The sequence below is a fragment of the Coregonus lavaretus genome (genome assembly GCF_964263955.1).
Source record: "Coregonus lavaretus genome assembly, chromosome: 9".
Classification (NCBI taxonomy): Eukaryota; Metazoa; Chordata; class Actinopteri; order Salmoniformes; family Salmonidae; genus Coregonus; species Coregonus lavaretus.
In genome coordinates, this window is record NC_139996.1 from 54,971,377 (window position 1) to 54,987,822 (window position 16,446).

Genomic DNA, 16,446 nt, shown 5'->3' on the forward strand with positions numbered 1-16,446 from the left:
GGAGGCATGGGAGTGGGCTAATTTTTGAAAAGTGGCTGTGCTGCAGTCTGCAGTGTTTAAATAAATATGTTCTAGTGGTAAAAGAAGCTGAACACAATTTACAGTGCCAAGTCATATTTGTTGCAGCAACCTGAAAACACACAAAAAAATATTATTTTACAGGACACCTGTCATGAAGTTTAAACCTCCATCAGAACTATCAAAAACTGCAGTCATATTCCTCATACTAAAAGTGTACAACAATATAGCTACACCAACATTGATTAAAACAAAGTAGATGTGTAAGATGCCTGTTAGACTATTCAAAACATTTTATTGCACAAATATGTCAAAGTTAGGTAACGTTGGGCTGGTAGCATCCATAAATTATTATCATAGCAATAACAAATTGGAGTTAGCACGTGGAGTTAGCTTCTGCTTTCACTCACAACACTGACACAGCTCCAGCACAGATTTTGAGTTTTTATTGAGCAGTACATGATACCTTACTATCCACCGCTGCACGTTGGGCTCAACCAGTTTTTTTACAACTACATTAGCCTAGCCATGTAGCCTATACAGCTAGCTAACTGGCGGGATGACTTTGCATGTTAGCTTGCTAACCTAACGGTTAACCATTTTACATTGCTAACGTGACTCACTTTGTCCGTCTTAAAAACACGTTGAACCTCCAGAAACAAACATTCAAGCAAGTTTTATGTTACTTCTTACATTCACAACTCATTTGTGCAGAGCTGAGTGTTACCCTCCGGTCTCCCGCTCTTCTCCTCGGCTCCGGTCTGCTGCCTGAAGAGGAAGTGCACGCAAATACTACAAAATAAAATATGTGAGCGCATATATGTAATTTATTAACTAGCCAACCTTGTAACAAGCAAACTATTAACAATTAATTATTTATAAACGTATATACACGTGTGTGTGTGATATTTTATATATACAAATCTATCTGATGCAATTGATTTATTCTCAATTCGTTCTTGATTTGATGTATTTGTTCTTTCAAAATAAGACATAAATTCATGTTTAATCCATATAGTTTTAAGTTTAAATTTTTTTATTTTAAGTAGCAGTTACATAAAAATGAAAAATGTTCATATTATTCAAAAATTACAAGTTCAATAAACTCAAAAAGAAGAAAATTGCTACTGGCACTCAACATTTTTAAGTAAGTACAACTTTTAAGAACATTTTAAGTTTACACTACTTATTACAATTAATTATTTTGAACATTCGGGTTTACAGTGATATCTGTTTATGGTCCAATAACATATTTAAAATAATCCATCTACCGTGCGTATCTGTTTGGACAATTTGCACATTCGGATCGAAATTACTGTTAATTAATATCATCACCCCTTTTGAGTTTCTTTGCCCATGGGAGAAGTATATTTCGCCAACCCCCCCATTCCTTATTCCACACAACTTCATCTAGAATTGTTGAATGAGTTTCCTGTAAACAATAGATATTATATTCCTTCTCTTTGAGCCATGTAAATATGATTTTTCTTTTGTTATTATCTGCTAAGCCATTACAATTATAACTGGCTATACTTATTTCACCACATACCATAATGAGATACAAGTTTCAAATGTATTTATCATTATATATGTTTGTAAATTTACCAATAAAAAATACCATAGTGATTGAGTGTTCATATACAGTGGGGAAAAAAAGTATTTAGTCAGCCACCAATTGTGCAAGTTCTCCCACTTAAAAAGATGAGAGAGGCCTGTAATTTTCATCATAGGTACACGTCAACTATGACAGACAAATTGAGAAAATAAAATCCAGAAATTCACATTGTAGGATTTTTTATGAATTTATTTGCAAATTATGGTGGAAAATAAGTATTTGGTCACCTACAAACAAGCAAGATTTCTGGCTCTCACAGACCTGTAACTTCTTCTTTAAGAGGCTCCTCTGTCCTCCACTCATTACCTGTATTAATGGCACCTGTTTGAACTTGTTATCAGTACAAAAGACACCTGTCCACAGCCTCACACAGTCACACTCCAAACTCCACTATGGCCAAGACCAAAGAGCTGTCAAATGACACCAGAAACAAAATTGTAGACCTGCACCAGGCTGGAAAGACTGAATCTGCAATAGGTAAGCAGCTTGGTTTGAAGAAATCAACTGTGGGAGCAATTATTAGGAAATGGAAGACATACAAGACCACTGATAATCTCCCTCGATCTGGGGCTCCACGCAAGATCTCACCCCGTGGGGTCAAAATGATCACAAGAACGGTGAGCAAAAATCCCAGAACCACAAGGGGGGACCTAGTGAATGACCTCCAGAGAGATGGGACCAAAGTAACAAAGCCTACCATCAGTAACACACTACGCCACCAGGGACTCAAATCCTGCAGTGCCAGACGTGTCCCCCTGCTTAAGCCAGTACATGTCCAGGCCCGTCTGAAGTTTGCTAGAGTGCATTTGGATGATCCAGAAGAGGATTGGGAGAATGTCATATGGTCAGATGAAACCAAAATAGAACTTTTTGGTAAAAACTCAACTCGTCGTGTTTGGAGGACAAAGAATGCTGAGTTGCATCCAAAGAACACCATACCTACTGTGAAGCATGGGGGTGGAAACATCATGCTTTGGGGCTGTTTTACTGCAAAGGGAGCAGGACGACTGATCTGTGTAAAGGAAAGAATGAATGGGGCCATGTATCGTGAGATTTTGAGTGAAAACCTCCTTCCATCAGCAAGGGCATTGAAGATGAAACGTGGCTGGGTCTTTCAGCATGACAATGATCCCAAACACACCGCCCGGGCAACAAAGGAGTGGCTTCGTAAGAAGCATTTCAAGGTCCTGGAGTGGCCTAGCCAGTCTCCAGATCTCAACCCCATAGAAAATCTTTGGAGGGAGTTGAAAGTCCGTGTTGCCCAGCGACAGCCCCAAAACATCACTGCTCTAGAGGAGATCTGCATGTAGGAATGGGCCAAAATACCAGCAACAGTGTGTGAAAACCTTGTGAAGACTTACAGAAAACGTTTGACCTGTGTCATTGCCAACAAAGGGTATATAACAAAGTATTGAGAAACTTTTGTTATTGACCAAATACTTATTTTCCACCATAATTTGCAAATAAATTCATTAAAAATCCTACAATGTGATTTTCTGGATTTTTTTTTCTCATTTTGTCTGTCATAGTTGACGTGTACCTATGATAAAAATTACAGGCCTCTCTCATCTTTTTAAGTGGGAGAACTTGCACAATTGGTGGCTGACTAAATACTTGTTTTCCCCACTGTAGCTGTACCATGATATTTGCATTGCTACTAAGTAACCCTCCAATTGTTCTCCACTATTCCCCCTGCTAAAGCCCCTCCCCATCCCAAATTGGTTTGTCATCCCACGGATCGGCAGACCACCCCTGTCCCCCCGGGTCCCTAGGCCCCCGAGAGGCCAGGACCCATCCATCGAAAACAGCACAATTTGAGAGTATTACTTTAAATAGAACCATTAAGAAACCTGTAGGAAACGTTATGGGAAGGTTGTATGCAAAATAACCATAGGACAAACAGGCTCTCACCAAGCGCTAAGAATTATATGGTTCTCAGAACATTATGTGCTAGCTGGGTGCTATGGATTATATTTGTGGTCCTCTGTAGCTCAGCTGGTAGAGCACGGCGCTTGTAACGCCAAGGTAGTGGGTTCGATCCCCGGGACCACCCATACACACACACAAAAAAAAAAATGTATTCACGCATGACTGTAAGTCGCTTTGGATAAAAGCGTCTGCTAAATGACATTTAATAATATTTATATGGCAGCAATGCAACAAACTGTTCGATATTTGGTGCATGTGCTGCCCAAATTCAGTCAGTGTTCAGACAGGAGTATTTATATAATTTAGGACACATTATTTCAATTTATCAGGGGGTGATGAGAACCTTCCGCACCCCTACTTCCCTCAGCTATGATTGGAAATCAATATACGTTTTCTTTCTACATTAGGACACCAAAACTAAACCACACGAAAATGGCTTTTAAAATGCCACTTGCTCTGTTACATAATAATTAAAGCAAATAGGGGAGCATGTGTCGGATGCTGTGTTGTTTGATAACGAGAACGGGATGCTTGACGTCAGGAAGGACAAACAAATCCTCCCCCCTCCCCAAATAAATAAGACAGGCAAGTGCTTCCGCAGGGGGGTGGGAAGACTCCGCGCGCACCAAGCAGAGTCAACGCAGTGCATGGAGCATCACACACAAAGACACACTATCTTACACACACGAGAATATGAACATGCCAATTTCAAGCAGCTTTTCTTCCTCAACGAAGAGTATGCGCAGGGCAGCGTCCGAGCTCGAGAGGTCTGATTCTGTTACGGTAAGGAGTAAAGTTCTTATTACCACTCCATATAGCCCTATCATGCTCAACTGTTGGGTCGAAGTGGTCAGAACTATTGTTATAAGTGTCACTTGCTAATCTTATTTGGACTTTTTTATATATTGCCTCAATGCGCGCAGAGAGCCTGGCTCATTGGCGAGGGAACTATAATGCAGGAGCGGTTGGGAAAACTGTAACTTTATATAGGAAAATAACTTATTGTTGTTTAGCAGCTCGGCTTTTAAATCACTAAGACTGAGCTATGCGGCAGGTTTTCTTAGACTGCATTGGCGTTCTTATGCGTTTTTGGAGATGTAAAATGCTTCCATCGAGGTAAGCATGGCTCTCCAGTCTCCAATTATATATGGGCTGTGTCTTGTGCGCTGTCGGTGGTCGAGATAGTTTAAATCTGTTCACAGACATAACAAGAAAGCTGTTTCAAGACCAATATGTTTTTGGGCGCAGTCTCCAAGATTCATTGGGAGACGACAAAGTTTGATCGAGGATGCGCGGAAGGAGCGAGAGGCGGCAGCAGCCGCGGCAGAGGCGGCTGAAGCGACTGAACAGATCGTGTTTGAAGAAGAGGATGGAAAAGCTCTGCTCAATCTCTTCTTCACGCTGAGAAGTTCCAAGACCCCAGCACTGTCGCGCTCTCTCAAGGTGTTCGAGGTAAGTGCGAACGATGAGCAATGCCTTTTTCTGTATAAAAAATCGGATTTGGGATTATTAAAAAAAAACGTATTTCAAGTGAGATGTTTAACTTTGAAAATAAACAACATCGAATTTACGTTTTTTATTCAAATGGATAGTGGAATACATATTTTACACAATCTTCTAGGATTTTAGAAAGTAGAAATATGTATGAATATTCGAGATGATAGGAGATATTCAAGAAGGCTATTAATTTGGAGTTGTAAATTGTGAGGAAAATGTTGTAGCCTAAGACTATTAGGGATTGTTCTCAGCTCTCCTTGTTGATTTTCCAGCCGACAAGGCAACATCACTCTGTCTAATATGTCATTTGGGTTCAGGAGAGGCAACTCGGTAAATTCTAATTTTATGTCAAATTATGCACAGCAGATTGTTGGAGCCTTGAACAAAGGTGTCAAGGATTATACGTAAATAGATTTCCTGAGTGGGAATGATTCAATTCTGATCATATTTTCATGGTGTAGCCTACTATCAACAACAACTTGTTTTAAAGTATGGTCATTTCTTATCAAGGGAAAATAAAATATCCCTGAACTGTCCATATCTTAAAATGTGTAGGCTAACCTAATCAAGCAAATCCCCACCTGGCAAAAAACTGGTTGAATAAACGTTGTTTCAACGTCATAAAAAAAAGATTGAATCAACGTGGAAAACTGATTTAATTTGCCAAAAGTCAGTCATCAATGTAAGGGAATTTCGTCATTTTTTCACCCAACTTTTAAAGTAAATCCAATGACAGGGTGAAATGTTTCGTTGATTTCACTTTGAATTCACGTTAGTTGACAACTAAACCAAATGTAAAACAAAACTAGATGTTGAACTGATGTCTATGCCCAGTGGGTCATGATTGAGTTAAAGTAGTCTCATCAAGTTATTTAAAATGACATGCTATATTCTTATTATGTTGACATTTCAGATGAAATCTTTGTAGGAAATATAATCCTATATTATTACTGGTATTTTAGATGAATTACCAGCCTTGCGATATTTTTTATGTTCCTGATAGGTCACTATTTCATTGGGGGTGTGGTGTAGAGAACCTAGAGGAAGCTGTCTGGTATCAGACTCGTTTGACACATAACACATGAGATCAAGTGATGTGCTGGTTTATTCTTGTGGGTTTTTTGTTGCAAGCAAGTTTGTTTTAACACGCAAAACATGTAATCTCCCTTTACGCCTTGAACAGACAGTCAGCGTCATTACGTTTTGGTACACCAGAAGTACATTCATTTCCAATGGAACGCTGCGTTTGCATTGCAGCATTGTGTTGCAGAGGCAGTTGCAGTGCATTCTGTGTTTTGTGTGGTGCATACGGTGTATTTATCCAACATATGCATCAAATTGTATGCGTATACTTGACAGGAATAGTAAGGAAAAGGTGAATGTTTAATTTTTGTTGCACACATATCCACTCAAATGTTGGATTACATAATGAAAAAAGTTTGACTGCAGAATTTATTATGCAGTATTAATGAACTACGCTGTAGGTCTGATAGAGGCGTTACTAGCCTCGCGTTTGAAGAAATCCTGCACTGACGTGCAGCCAGACCCGTCGCCAGACCTCAGTCTTAAGGGGGGCATATGAAATGCATGGGAGGGCAGGGCACAATTATTATTAGCCTACAGTACATATATTTAATAATACATTCCCTCAAGTGGGGGGGCACAAGCATTTTTGGGGGCGGGCCCGGCCCCCTATGGCCCGCCCATAGCGACGGGTGTGCGTGCAGCTATGCGGTAGCCCTTTTCTGCAGTCTAATTACGAGAAGCACCTTCTAGTGGCCTCATGGGTGGAACGTTATTAATATTTTTTATAATTTCATAATTAATCAACCGTTGTATTTTTTTTAACCTGTGAAAATCCGGTGTATCAATGTCAAACAGTTTTGTTATACTTCAGTCTTCTATGATGTACAGTTGAAGTCGGATGTTTACATACACTTAGGTTGGAGTCATTAAAACTCGTTTTTCAACCACTCCACACATTTCTTGTTAACAAACTATCGTTTTGGCAAGCCGGTTAGGACATCTACTTTGTGCATGACACAAGTAATTTTTCCAACAATTGCTTACAGACAGATTATTTCACTTATAATTCACTGTATCACAATTCCAGTTGGTCATAAATTTACATACACTAAGTTCACTGTGCCTTTAAACAGCTTGGAAAATTCCAGAAAATGATGTCATGGCTTTAGAAGCTTCTGATAGGCTAATTGACATCATTTGAGTCAATTGGAGGTGTACCTGTGGATGTATTTCAAGGCCTACCTTCAAACTCAGTGCCTCTTTCCTTGACATCATGGGAAAATCAAAAGAAATCAGCCAAGACCTCAGAAAAAAGATTGTAGACCTCCACAAGTCTGGTTCATCCTTGGGAGCAAATTCCAAATGCCTGAAGGTACCACGTTCATCTGTACAAACAATAGTACGAAAGTATAAACACCATGGGACCACGCAGCCGTCATACCGCTCAGGAAGGAGACGCGTTCTGTCTCCTAGAGATTAACAGACTTTGGTGCGAAAATAGCAAATCAATCCCAGAACAGCAAAGGACCTTGTGAAGATGCTGGAGGAAACAGGTACAAAAGTATCTATATCCACAGTAAAACGAGCCCTATATCGACATAACCTGAAAGGCCGCTCAGCAAGGAAGAAGCTACTGCTCCAAAACCGCCATAAAAAAGCCAGCCTACGGTTTGCAACTGCACATGGGGACAAATATCATACTTTTTGGAGAAATGTCCTCTGGTCTGATGAAACAAAAATAGAACTGCTGGCCATAATGACCATCGTTATGTTTGGAGGAAAAAGGGGAAGGCTTGCAAGCCGAAGAAAACCATCCCAACCGTGAAGCATGGGGTGGCAGCAACATGCTGTGGGGCTGCTTTGCTGCAGGAGGGACTGGTGCACTTCACAAAATAGATGGCATCATGAGGAAGGAAAATTATGTGGATATATTGAAGCAACATCTCAAGACATCAGTCAGGAAGTTAAAGCTTGGTCGCAAATGTATCTTCAAAATGGACAATGACCCCAAGCATACTTCCAAAGTTGTGGCAAAATAGCTTAAGGACAACAAAGTCAAGGTATTGGAGTGGCCATCACAAAGCCCTGACCTCAATCCTATAGAACATTTGTGGGCAGAACTTGAAAAAGCGTGTGCGAGCAAGGAGGCCTACAAACCTGACTCAGTTACACCAGCTCTGTCAGGAGGAATGGGCCAAAATTCACCCAACTTATTGTGGGAAGCTTGTGGAAGGCTACCCGAAACGTTTGACCCATGTTAAACAATTTAAAGGCAATGCTACCAAATACTAATTGAGTGTATGTAAACTTCTGACCCACTGGGAATGTGATGAAAGAAATAAAACCTTAAATAAATAATTCTCTCTACTATTATTCTGACATTTCACATTCTTAAAATAAAGTGGTGATCCTAACTGACCTAAGACAGGGAATTTTTACTAGGATTAAATTTCAGGAATTGTGAAAAACTGAGTTTAAATGTATTTGGCTGAGGTGTATGTGAACTTCCGACTTTAACTGTATATAAAGTTTAATATTGGGATGCAAACTCAAAATTGAATACATTTCAACTCTATATCTGACATGGTACAGGTGTTTTCTTTTTTTTTTAAGCCCATAACCGTGTTTGAGGTGTATACTTTCGTTTCAAAGTAGTTCAATTTGTTTACAACTACCAAGAAACACTCTGTGTGACCCTGATTTAGCCCACTGCAATAAAAGGTTAAGTTCTGCCCATTGGTTGCAATTGACCGATGCAGTTTACCGGAGAAATGTGTTCTGACCTCAGACCTTTGGCTAGACCTACCACCCATCCCTCCCTTCCTTCCTCTCTCTCTCACTCCAACCCTTCTTATTCTATCATAAAGGTTTGTTCTCAATCATCTGAAAATCTCCTCACCTCCTTTCCTTCACTGCAAGAACGAACCAGGTGAAAACCAGTCTAATGATGAGCTTCCACCATAAAATAATATTATTGTTTTCACCTCAAGTCTTTTCTAGTTAGTGCAGATGAAGGGGTGGAGATGAGGAGATGACAGATTTTTTTGCATTTGAGAAAGAGCCTAAGTATGTTGTGCCTGACAGACTTTTCAAGTAGGGCAGATGCAGTGGGGGTGTAAACTACTTTAGTAAAAATACTTTAAAGTACTACTTAAGTATTTTGGGGGGTTATCTGTACTTTACTTTACTATTTATATTTTTTACAACTTTTACTTTTACTTCACTACATTCGAAAGAAAATAATGTACTTTTTACTCCATACATTTTCCCCTGACACCCAAAAGTACTCGTTACATTTTGAATGCTTAGCAGGACAGGGAAATGGTCCAATTCACGCACTTATCAAGACAACATCCCTGGTCTCCCATACTTCCTCTGATCTGGCGGACTCACTAAACAAAAATGCTTTGTTTGTAAATGTTGGAGTGTTGGAGTGTGCCTCTGGCTATCCGTAAATTAACACACAAAAAAGGAAAATGGTGCCGTCTTGTTTGCTTAACATAAGGAATTCTAAATTATTTATACTTTCCCTTTTTCTTTTGATACTTAAGTATATTTTAGCAATTACATTTATTTTTTATACTTAAGTATATTTAAGACCAAATACTTTTAGACTTTTACTTAAGTAGTATTTTACTGGGTGACTTTCGCTTTTACTTGAATAATTTAATATTAAGAAATCTTTACTTTTACTCAAGTATGACAATTGGGTACTTTTTCCACCACTGTACAGATGAAGGGGAGTACACGAGGAAAGGATAGATGTTTGAGCAACTGAGAAGAGCCTAAGAGATATATATGTTGTGCCTGACAGACGTTTGAAGCTAAGATCCACCACTTGGAAACGCGGCCTTGCAGGAAGCCCCGGGACAGCCTGGAGGGTCTGGAGTACTTTGTCCGCTGCGAGGTGCACCTGTCTGATGTCAGCACCCTCATCAGCTCCATCAAGAGGATCGCAGAGGACGTCAAAACCACCAAAGAAGTAAAATGTGAGAATTTTCTGCATAATGCACTTTATTAAAACTGTACTATTCTCACGAGCACAGGTGAGAATACACAATGCTGTGGAACTCGAGGCTAAAACTATAGCAGCTATCAAATGTAAGGCCATCTAATATGGTATAGCTGATGTACGACCCAAATGTAACCTAGCTGAACCATCTTTACACTCACAAAATCTCAGAAACAGTATAGTTGAATGATCCTGTTGAATCCCAAGACTTGACTGGCTGGTCACCTATTAGTCATACTATTGAGTTGACCAAATCTATTAATCTGGGACAGATGGCAGGCTTTGTTCATACATTTGTGTGCATTACGTGTTTTGCAGTGACAAGAATGAAAGATATACATGGAAAGAGAATAATGTTTGTAAAAGAAAACACATTTACGGTCTTTTTTCAGTTCACTGGTTCCCAAAGAAAATCTCAGAGCTGGACAGATGTCACCACCTTATCACAAAATTTGATCCAGATTTAGACCAAGAACACCCAGTGAGTGAATGAATGGAAACAATCACTCTAGTTGCTTGTGTAGAGACAGAATATCATTGTTACATTGCTATTACACTGTTATTACATTGTTATTACATTATTATTATTAACATTTTGGCCGCAATTCACAAGTTTTGACAGTTGTTGAGCCTACATCAAAGAATAACCTTATTATATTGCTATAACGCTGCCATATTTCTAATAACAGTATAATTAATTAATATATAATATATATATATATATATAATTACACTATTATAAAATGTGACACTGTAGATATTGGGCCTCTACTCATGTTTTGTGTGACGGTTTTGTACAGGGTTTCACAGATCCCGTCTATAGGCAGAGGAGGAAGATGATTGGAGACATTGCCTTCAGATATAAACAGTAAGCCAGAAATAATTATACCGTATCTCATTATAACATTTATTCATTTTAAACATTAGCCCTAAGAAATTAGATTTCTCATCTCCAAAAGGTAAACTTTTCAGGAATATATATATTTTTTCAATCTTCTGCTATATAGCAGACCTGGGCAGAAGATACTGTAGTTGTATTTTGTAGTTTATTTGAAAATACAGTACCAACTTTTCAAATACTGGAGGCAGTCAAATATATTTTATATAGAGTTTTAACTAAAGGGCAACTATTTTCTTTGATATTCAAATACAGGTCTCAGATCATATTTGAAAATATTTAGAATACCTCTCAGAAAATCAAATAATATTTTAACTTGAATATATATGCAAGTTATAAAAAAAGTAATAATAATTTGATGGCTGCCAAATATTTGATGATGAACAGTTAGTTGGTCTAAATATATGATCATGAGCACATGGTTTGGAAGGCTCTTAGATATGGATCTTAATATAGCCTATAGAATTAAATACATGGAATCACGTCAACATTAGTAGTAGACCACTTTTGCAGCTTCAAGATGACTAATAAATATATTTTGAAAATGAGTGAGGCATAAGGTAATACAGTAACACTTGACATCAAGTTTTTATACATGTGTAGTAACTTTGTGACTATTACAAAAGCAACATTGGTGTTACATAGGACCAGGGGTTTGAACCGGTTCAGGGAACAGAACCGAAATGCAGAAAATAACAGAAATGGAACTGGGAAAGAAAGTCATCCATACTGTTCCGGAACAGAAACATAGTTTTTTTTTTAAACATGGGAACTGGTTAATAACGTCCTTTTACATTCCAGGCATTTTTTTCTAGTCCCACCAAAAAATGCAACAATACACCGATGCAAAGCCCTCACGCTGTCACTCAGAAACATATTTCAGTGTTTGCCTGCAAGCTAAAAATCTTTGCCAGTGTACGTGTTTAGGCTACTGTACTTACGTTACAAGCGTAATTCAGAAGATTGGGAGAGGCATTTTTAATTAGCTATTTTTCAATGGAAGTTAAGGATACTATAGGCCTAGTTATCACGTTTGACTTCTTACAAAAAGGTAAGCAGTGTTTTTAATTGTAGCGTCGCGCTGCACACATAAAAGTGTTACCTAGCTAGCTCAAGCTTGTAAGCTAGCTAGCTCAAAGGACATTCAAAGTTCCTCCATAGAAGCCGCTCCTCCTAGGTATAATTCTGTGGACCTAGCTAATTCAGACAATGCATGTCATAACAAGATGCCCATTGCTTCAAGCCTCCTTCTCAACCCTGTCTCGGGTCATGGCTAGAAGGGATCTAGCTTTTGTCAAATTAACGTCAAAAGTCTAGTTTTTTTGCATTTTAGCTAACCCTAACCATTTTCTTAACCTTAACTTAATTATCCTAACCTGGTACGTTAATTCTCCTAACCTGCTGCGGAAGTTCTCCTAACCTGCTACGAAAAGTCAAATCTGACGTTAATTTGACAAAAGCTAGATCCCATCTAGCCAAGATCCCTCTCTCACTCTCTCCCCACCTGCAAAATTTGAGTACCATATTGTGCAATAGGCTTGACTTGTCTTTTTTTGCAGGTCGGAACAGTGGAAAGGAACACGTTTTTTGGGGGGTTCTGTTCAGAACGAAATGATTGAAAAATAATTTAGGTTCCAACCCTTCCATAACATTTTGGAAATCGCTGTATAATTGCATAATACTGGAGTTATAACATATGTGAAATAAGGAACAGTTACTATTCCTGTACAGTAGTGTACAGCTCATTGCTATGCAATTAAAATGCAATTACCAAAGTATTATGTAACAACATGTTAATAAAATGTTGCTCCAAAACGAATTACAGCTTTATTACACAGGCACAATAACAGTTTAATGTTAAGTGTTCCTGAGAATGCTAACAGTAACAAAATATGGCTATTAAGTGTCAAAAGGAAACAAAATATCCCAAAACTGCCTTCTTGAATCAACTACAGCCATGCATGGTAGGTTGAAAATTACGTTAGTTTGTACTCTCCCTTTAAAGACGGTATAGCATGTGTTTTAAACAAGAACATTTACCCTCAGATGGACAAAGAGGTTCAAAGTTGTTTTTTCTAAAACTCCAACTTGCTGTTTGCAATGTTTGCAAATGGCTTTGAATTACTGTGCAGTATTTCCAGGTATCATAACATGTATTGTAGCTTTAGACCTTTTCAGTGGCATACAGTAGTTGAGCCTCACAACTTATTTATACTTATCTGTACAAAATATAATTGGTTAGACTTGATTATGTACACCTGGGGCAATGGACTTTCAGGAGAATGGACATTTACAAAATGTTCAGATAGAAATGTATTGTGTATATCAAATATGACTTTCAGATAGATTGGAATAGTATAGGAGATTTGGTGTGCTCTATTCATTCTATTTCTATCTTAACATGCAGTTCCAGATACAGCACTGCCATTTTTTTAAAAGTAGTTGATTTCTTAGATCTGTATTCAAATCATTTACAAAAGTAGTTACTTTCTGAGATCTGTATTCAAATTGTTTTAAAAAGTAGTATTTTTTTCAGATCTGTATTCAAATAGTTGTAGTCACCTCCAAAGTAACTATTTATTCCCCTGGAAAAATAGTTACTTTCCACAAAGCGTAGTTAAAAACTATAGTTATTCAAGGTCTGTGATGTAGTAATAGAAATTCACAAGGCGTTTTACTTTGATTAGTCCTAGAGTCATGAAACTTTCACAGTACATGGAGACTAATGACTACTTAACATTTCATTTTAACATCATCAAAAAAGTGGATACAAGGTTTATCCAGGATGAGGACGCTACAGTGGTGTATATCTGTTAATTTCATTCTTCATTCTTCTCTTTGTCAGAGGAGAGCCCATCCCCAGAGTAGAATACACAGAGGAGGAGATCGGTACATGGTGAGTGGCATTATATTCTCTGGTAAAATCAGTGATAAGTAGTCAAACCTTAAGACAGTGTTAGACCATTGAACTAAAGCTAAGGCATTAGCTCTGAGAGCTACAATGACTCTTCACATCTCAATACTTATCGTGCAAGGTTTGTTTATTGTATGCTTTCTGCTATAAATAAATATATGCTTCAGCCTTCTGTTTACCTGTTCATTTGCAGAAAGACGTGTTTTTTTCATACCATTTATGATATGTGAGTTTGACTCAGAAAGTGGTAATGGAGATTTAATGGTTATATTCCTGATTTGCCACGGAGAGAGGGTGCTATCAAGCAATCTAGAGTACAAGCTTTTAATCGTTTATGTGCAAATGTCACAGATTAAAGTCATTTGCCCATATATCATGTCAGTCTAAAATGTCAGTTCATTGTTTGCACCTGAGAGGACTCTGACTCACTCCACCAAACGGAAATATTGTGTTTGATCAATATAATAACAACAACAAAAAAAGTGGTCAGGTCTCTTGACCAAACCTCTCCGAAGTGACTGTCAACCATCTGGTACAAGACTTTGGCCCCATCCCAAATGACACCCTATTCCCTATGTAGTGCACTACTTTTGACCAGAGTCCTATGGGCCCAGCTCAAAAGCAGTGCACTATATAGGGAATAGGGTGCCATTTGGGAAGTAGACTTGCTCCTGGATAACCCGATTATCAGAGAGTAAATCGTTTTGTTTGGGAGAGATTTATAGTTGACCTAGAGGACAACATGCTGCCATAACTCAATCAAAGAGAGGCCACACATTCAGCTCACCATTTTGGAAATGGGTTATACAGAAGTCTTGTCTTTTTTTATGGATATATTTGGACTTCTATAACATTTCTGTCTTGAAAATGCCTAGAAATCAATCCTTTTCCCATAACGCCTCACAGTTGTGTTTTAAGATTTCTACATCTTCATCTTCAATTTTATCTACAACATATTTGTTCCATCGTGTGTTCATTTTCTGGTGTGTGTCCCTGTGTGTGTGCATACGTGCATGTATGTGTGTCTGTGTGTTCTCATACGTGTGTGTGTTGGACAGGAGAGAGGTGTACTGCACCCTGAGGGACCTGTACACCACCCACGCCTGCAGTGAGCACCTGGACGCCTTCCGCCTGCTGGAGAGACATTGTGGGTACAGCCCTGACAACATCCCCCAGTTGGAGGACGTGTCACGCTTCCTCAGAGGTACTCATACATACTGCCTATAGCAGCCATAGTCATTGCACTTCTCACAAGACGCATGTGTCTCTCTGCAATTTCATTGGCAACTCCAGCAATTATCTGAATGAAAGTGTTTTCCTCAGTCAGCTGAATGCGCCGCTTAGTTCATAGAACCATGGTTACATTAGTAACCTTTGCTATTAGCGGCTGGGACAAACGGAACAGTAACAGCGGCTTCTAGTGTTTTTAGCACATCTTGAAAACAAAATATTCTTATGAATTTGGCTGTAGTTTTTGAACTGTTGGAGCTATTAACGACTTTGACTCCATTCCTGAAAGCTACGATTCTCAGGAACATGTTTCTGTTTCTATCTATCACACAAATTGTGCAGGACTCATTAGAAGGGAGAGTGAAGAATCTGCACAGAATGACTGGGGGAAATTAATTGATTCTTCACAAAAGATCATACACAAAGATTGCTTGATATTCATTATTACATTTACATTTTAGTCATTTAGCAGACGCTCTTATCCAGAGCGACTTACAGGAGCAATTAGGGTTAAGTGCCTTGCTCAAGGGCACATCGACAGATTTTTCACCTAGTCGGCTTGGGGATTAGAACCAGCGACCTTTCGGTTACTGGCACAACGCTCTTAACCACTAAGCTACCTGCCGCCCCTATCATCCCTAATCATCATCATCATCATCATCATCAACTTTCCAAAACCTTTCTGATGCATTTCAATTACTCCAAAGCATATTTCTCCTTCAGACTGAAATGTAGCATTACCTGATTTGACGTTTGTACTATAACATTTATTGAGATAATGGCAATAAGGCCAGATTCAAAAGACTCATACAATGATTTTTACACGTTTGTTTCTGATACCCCAACGTGTCCTTAAATAAAGACTTTAAACCTTGATGGTCCATGTTAATAGTATCTTAAATATCATGTGTGAATCCATTTGATATTATGTATGAATCAATTTCACTTCGTGACCCCCCGACCCCCCAGCAAAGTTGTTTCACAAAAGTAAGTCCCTCAGAAATATTAGTGACTACCACTGGCCTATAGCATGTTCAATACAGCCCACTCCTGATTGGACATTAGATACATGTAAGTGCAAACAAGTGGATATTCAACCGGTGTAGGGGTCGAAAATGGTAAGGGTTAAGGTTGGGTTTAGAGACAAAGGTTAGCTTAATGTTAGGTGCCGCAGACATACATTTTCTGCCGGCTGAATACACACTACGTAAGGGCCACCTCTTCAAATAGACTGTTAGTTGCTCATGACAACTGCATTGTTTTTATGTGTCACTATCTCCTTTTTCTCTTTTTTTTTTTCTCTGTCT

At 38.6% G+C, this 16,446-nt stretch overlaps 1 protein-coding gene across 1 annotated transcript in view; it reads left to right on the top strand.

Moving 5' to 3' along the window:
- Nucleotides 1-4,261: 4,261 nt before the first annotated feature.
- Nucleotides 4,262-16,446, top strand: part of th (tyrosine hydroxylase) — a gene marked incomplete at both ends in the record, with an annotated part of 24,414 nt that continues 12,229 nt past the window's right edge. The window contains 7 exons of the mRNA XM_084169331.1: nucleotides 4,262-4,345; nucleotides 4,811-5,014; nucleotides 9,900-10,074; nucleotides 10,490-10,578; nucleotides 10,898-10,965; nucleotides 13,841-13,891; nucleotides 14,968-15,113. Of these exons, the coding sequence (XP_084025457.1) occupies nucleotides 4,262-4,345; nucleotides 4,811-5,014; nucleotides 9,900-10,074; nucleotides 10,490-10,578; nucleotides 10,898-10,965; nucleotides 13,841-13,891; nucleotides 14,968-15,113 (817 nt within the window). The remainder of the gene's footprint in view (nucleotides 4,346-4,810; nucleotides 5,015-9,899; nucleotides 10,075-10,489; nucleotides 10,579-10,897; nucleotides 10,966-13,840; nucleotides 13,892-14,967; nucleotides 15,114-16,446) is intronic.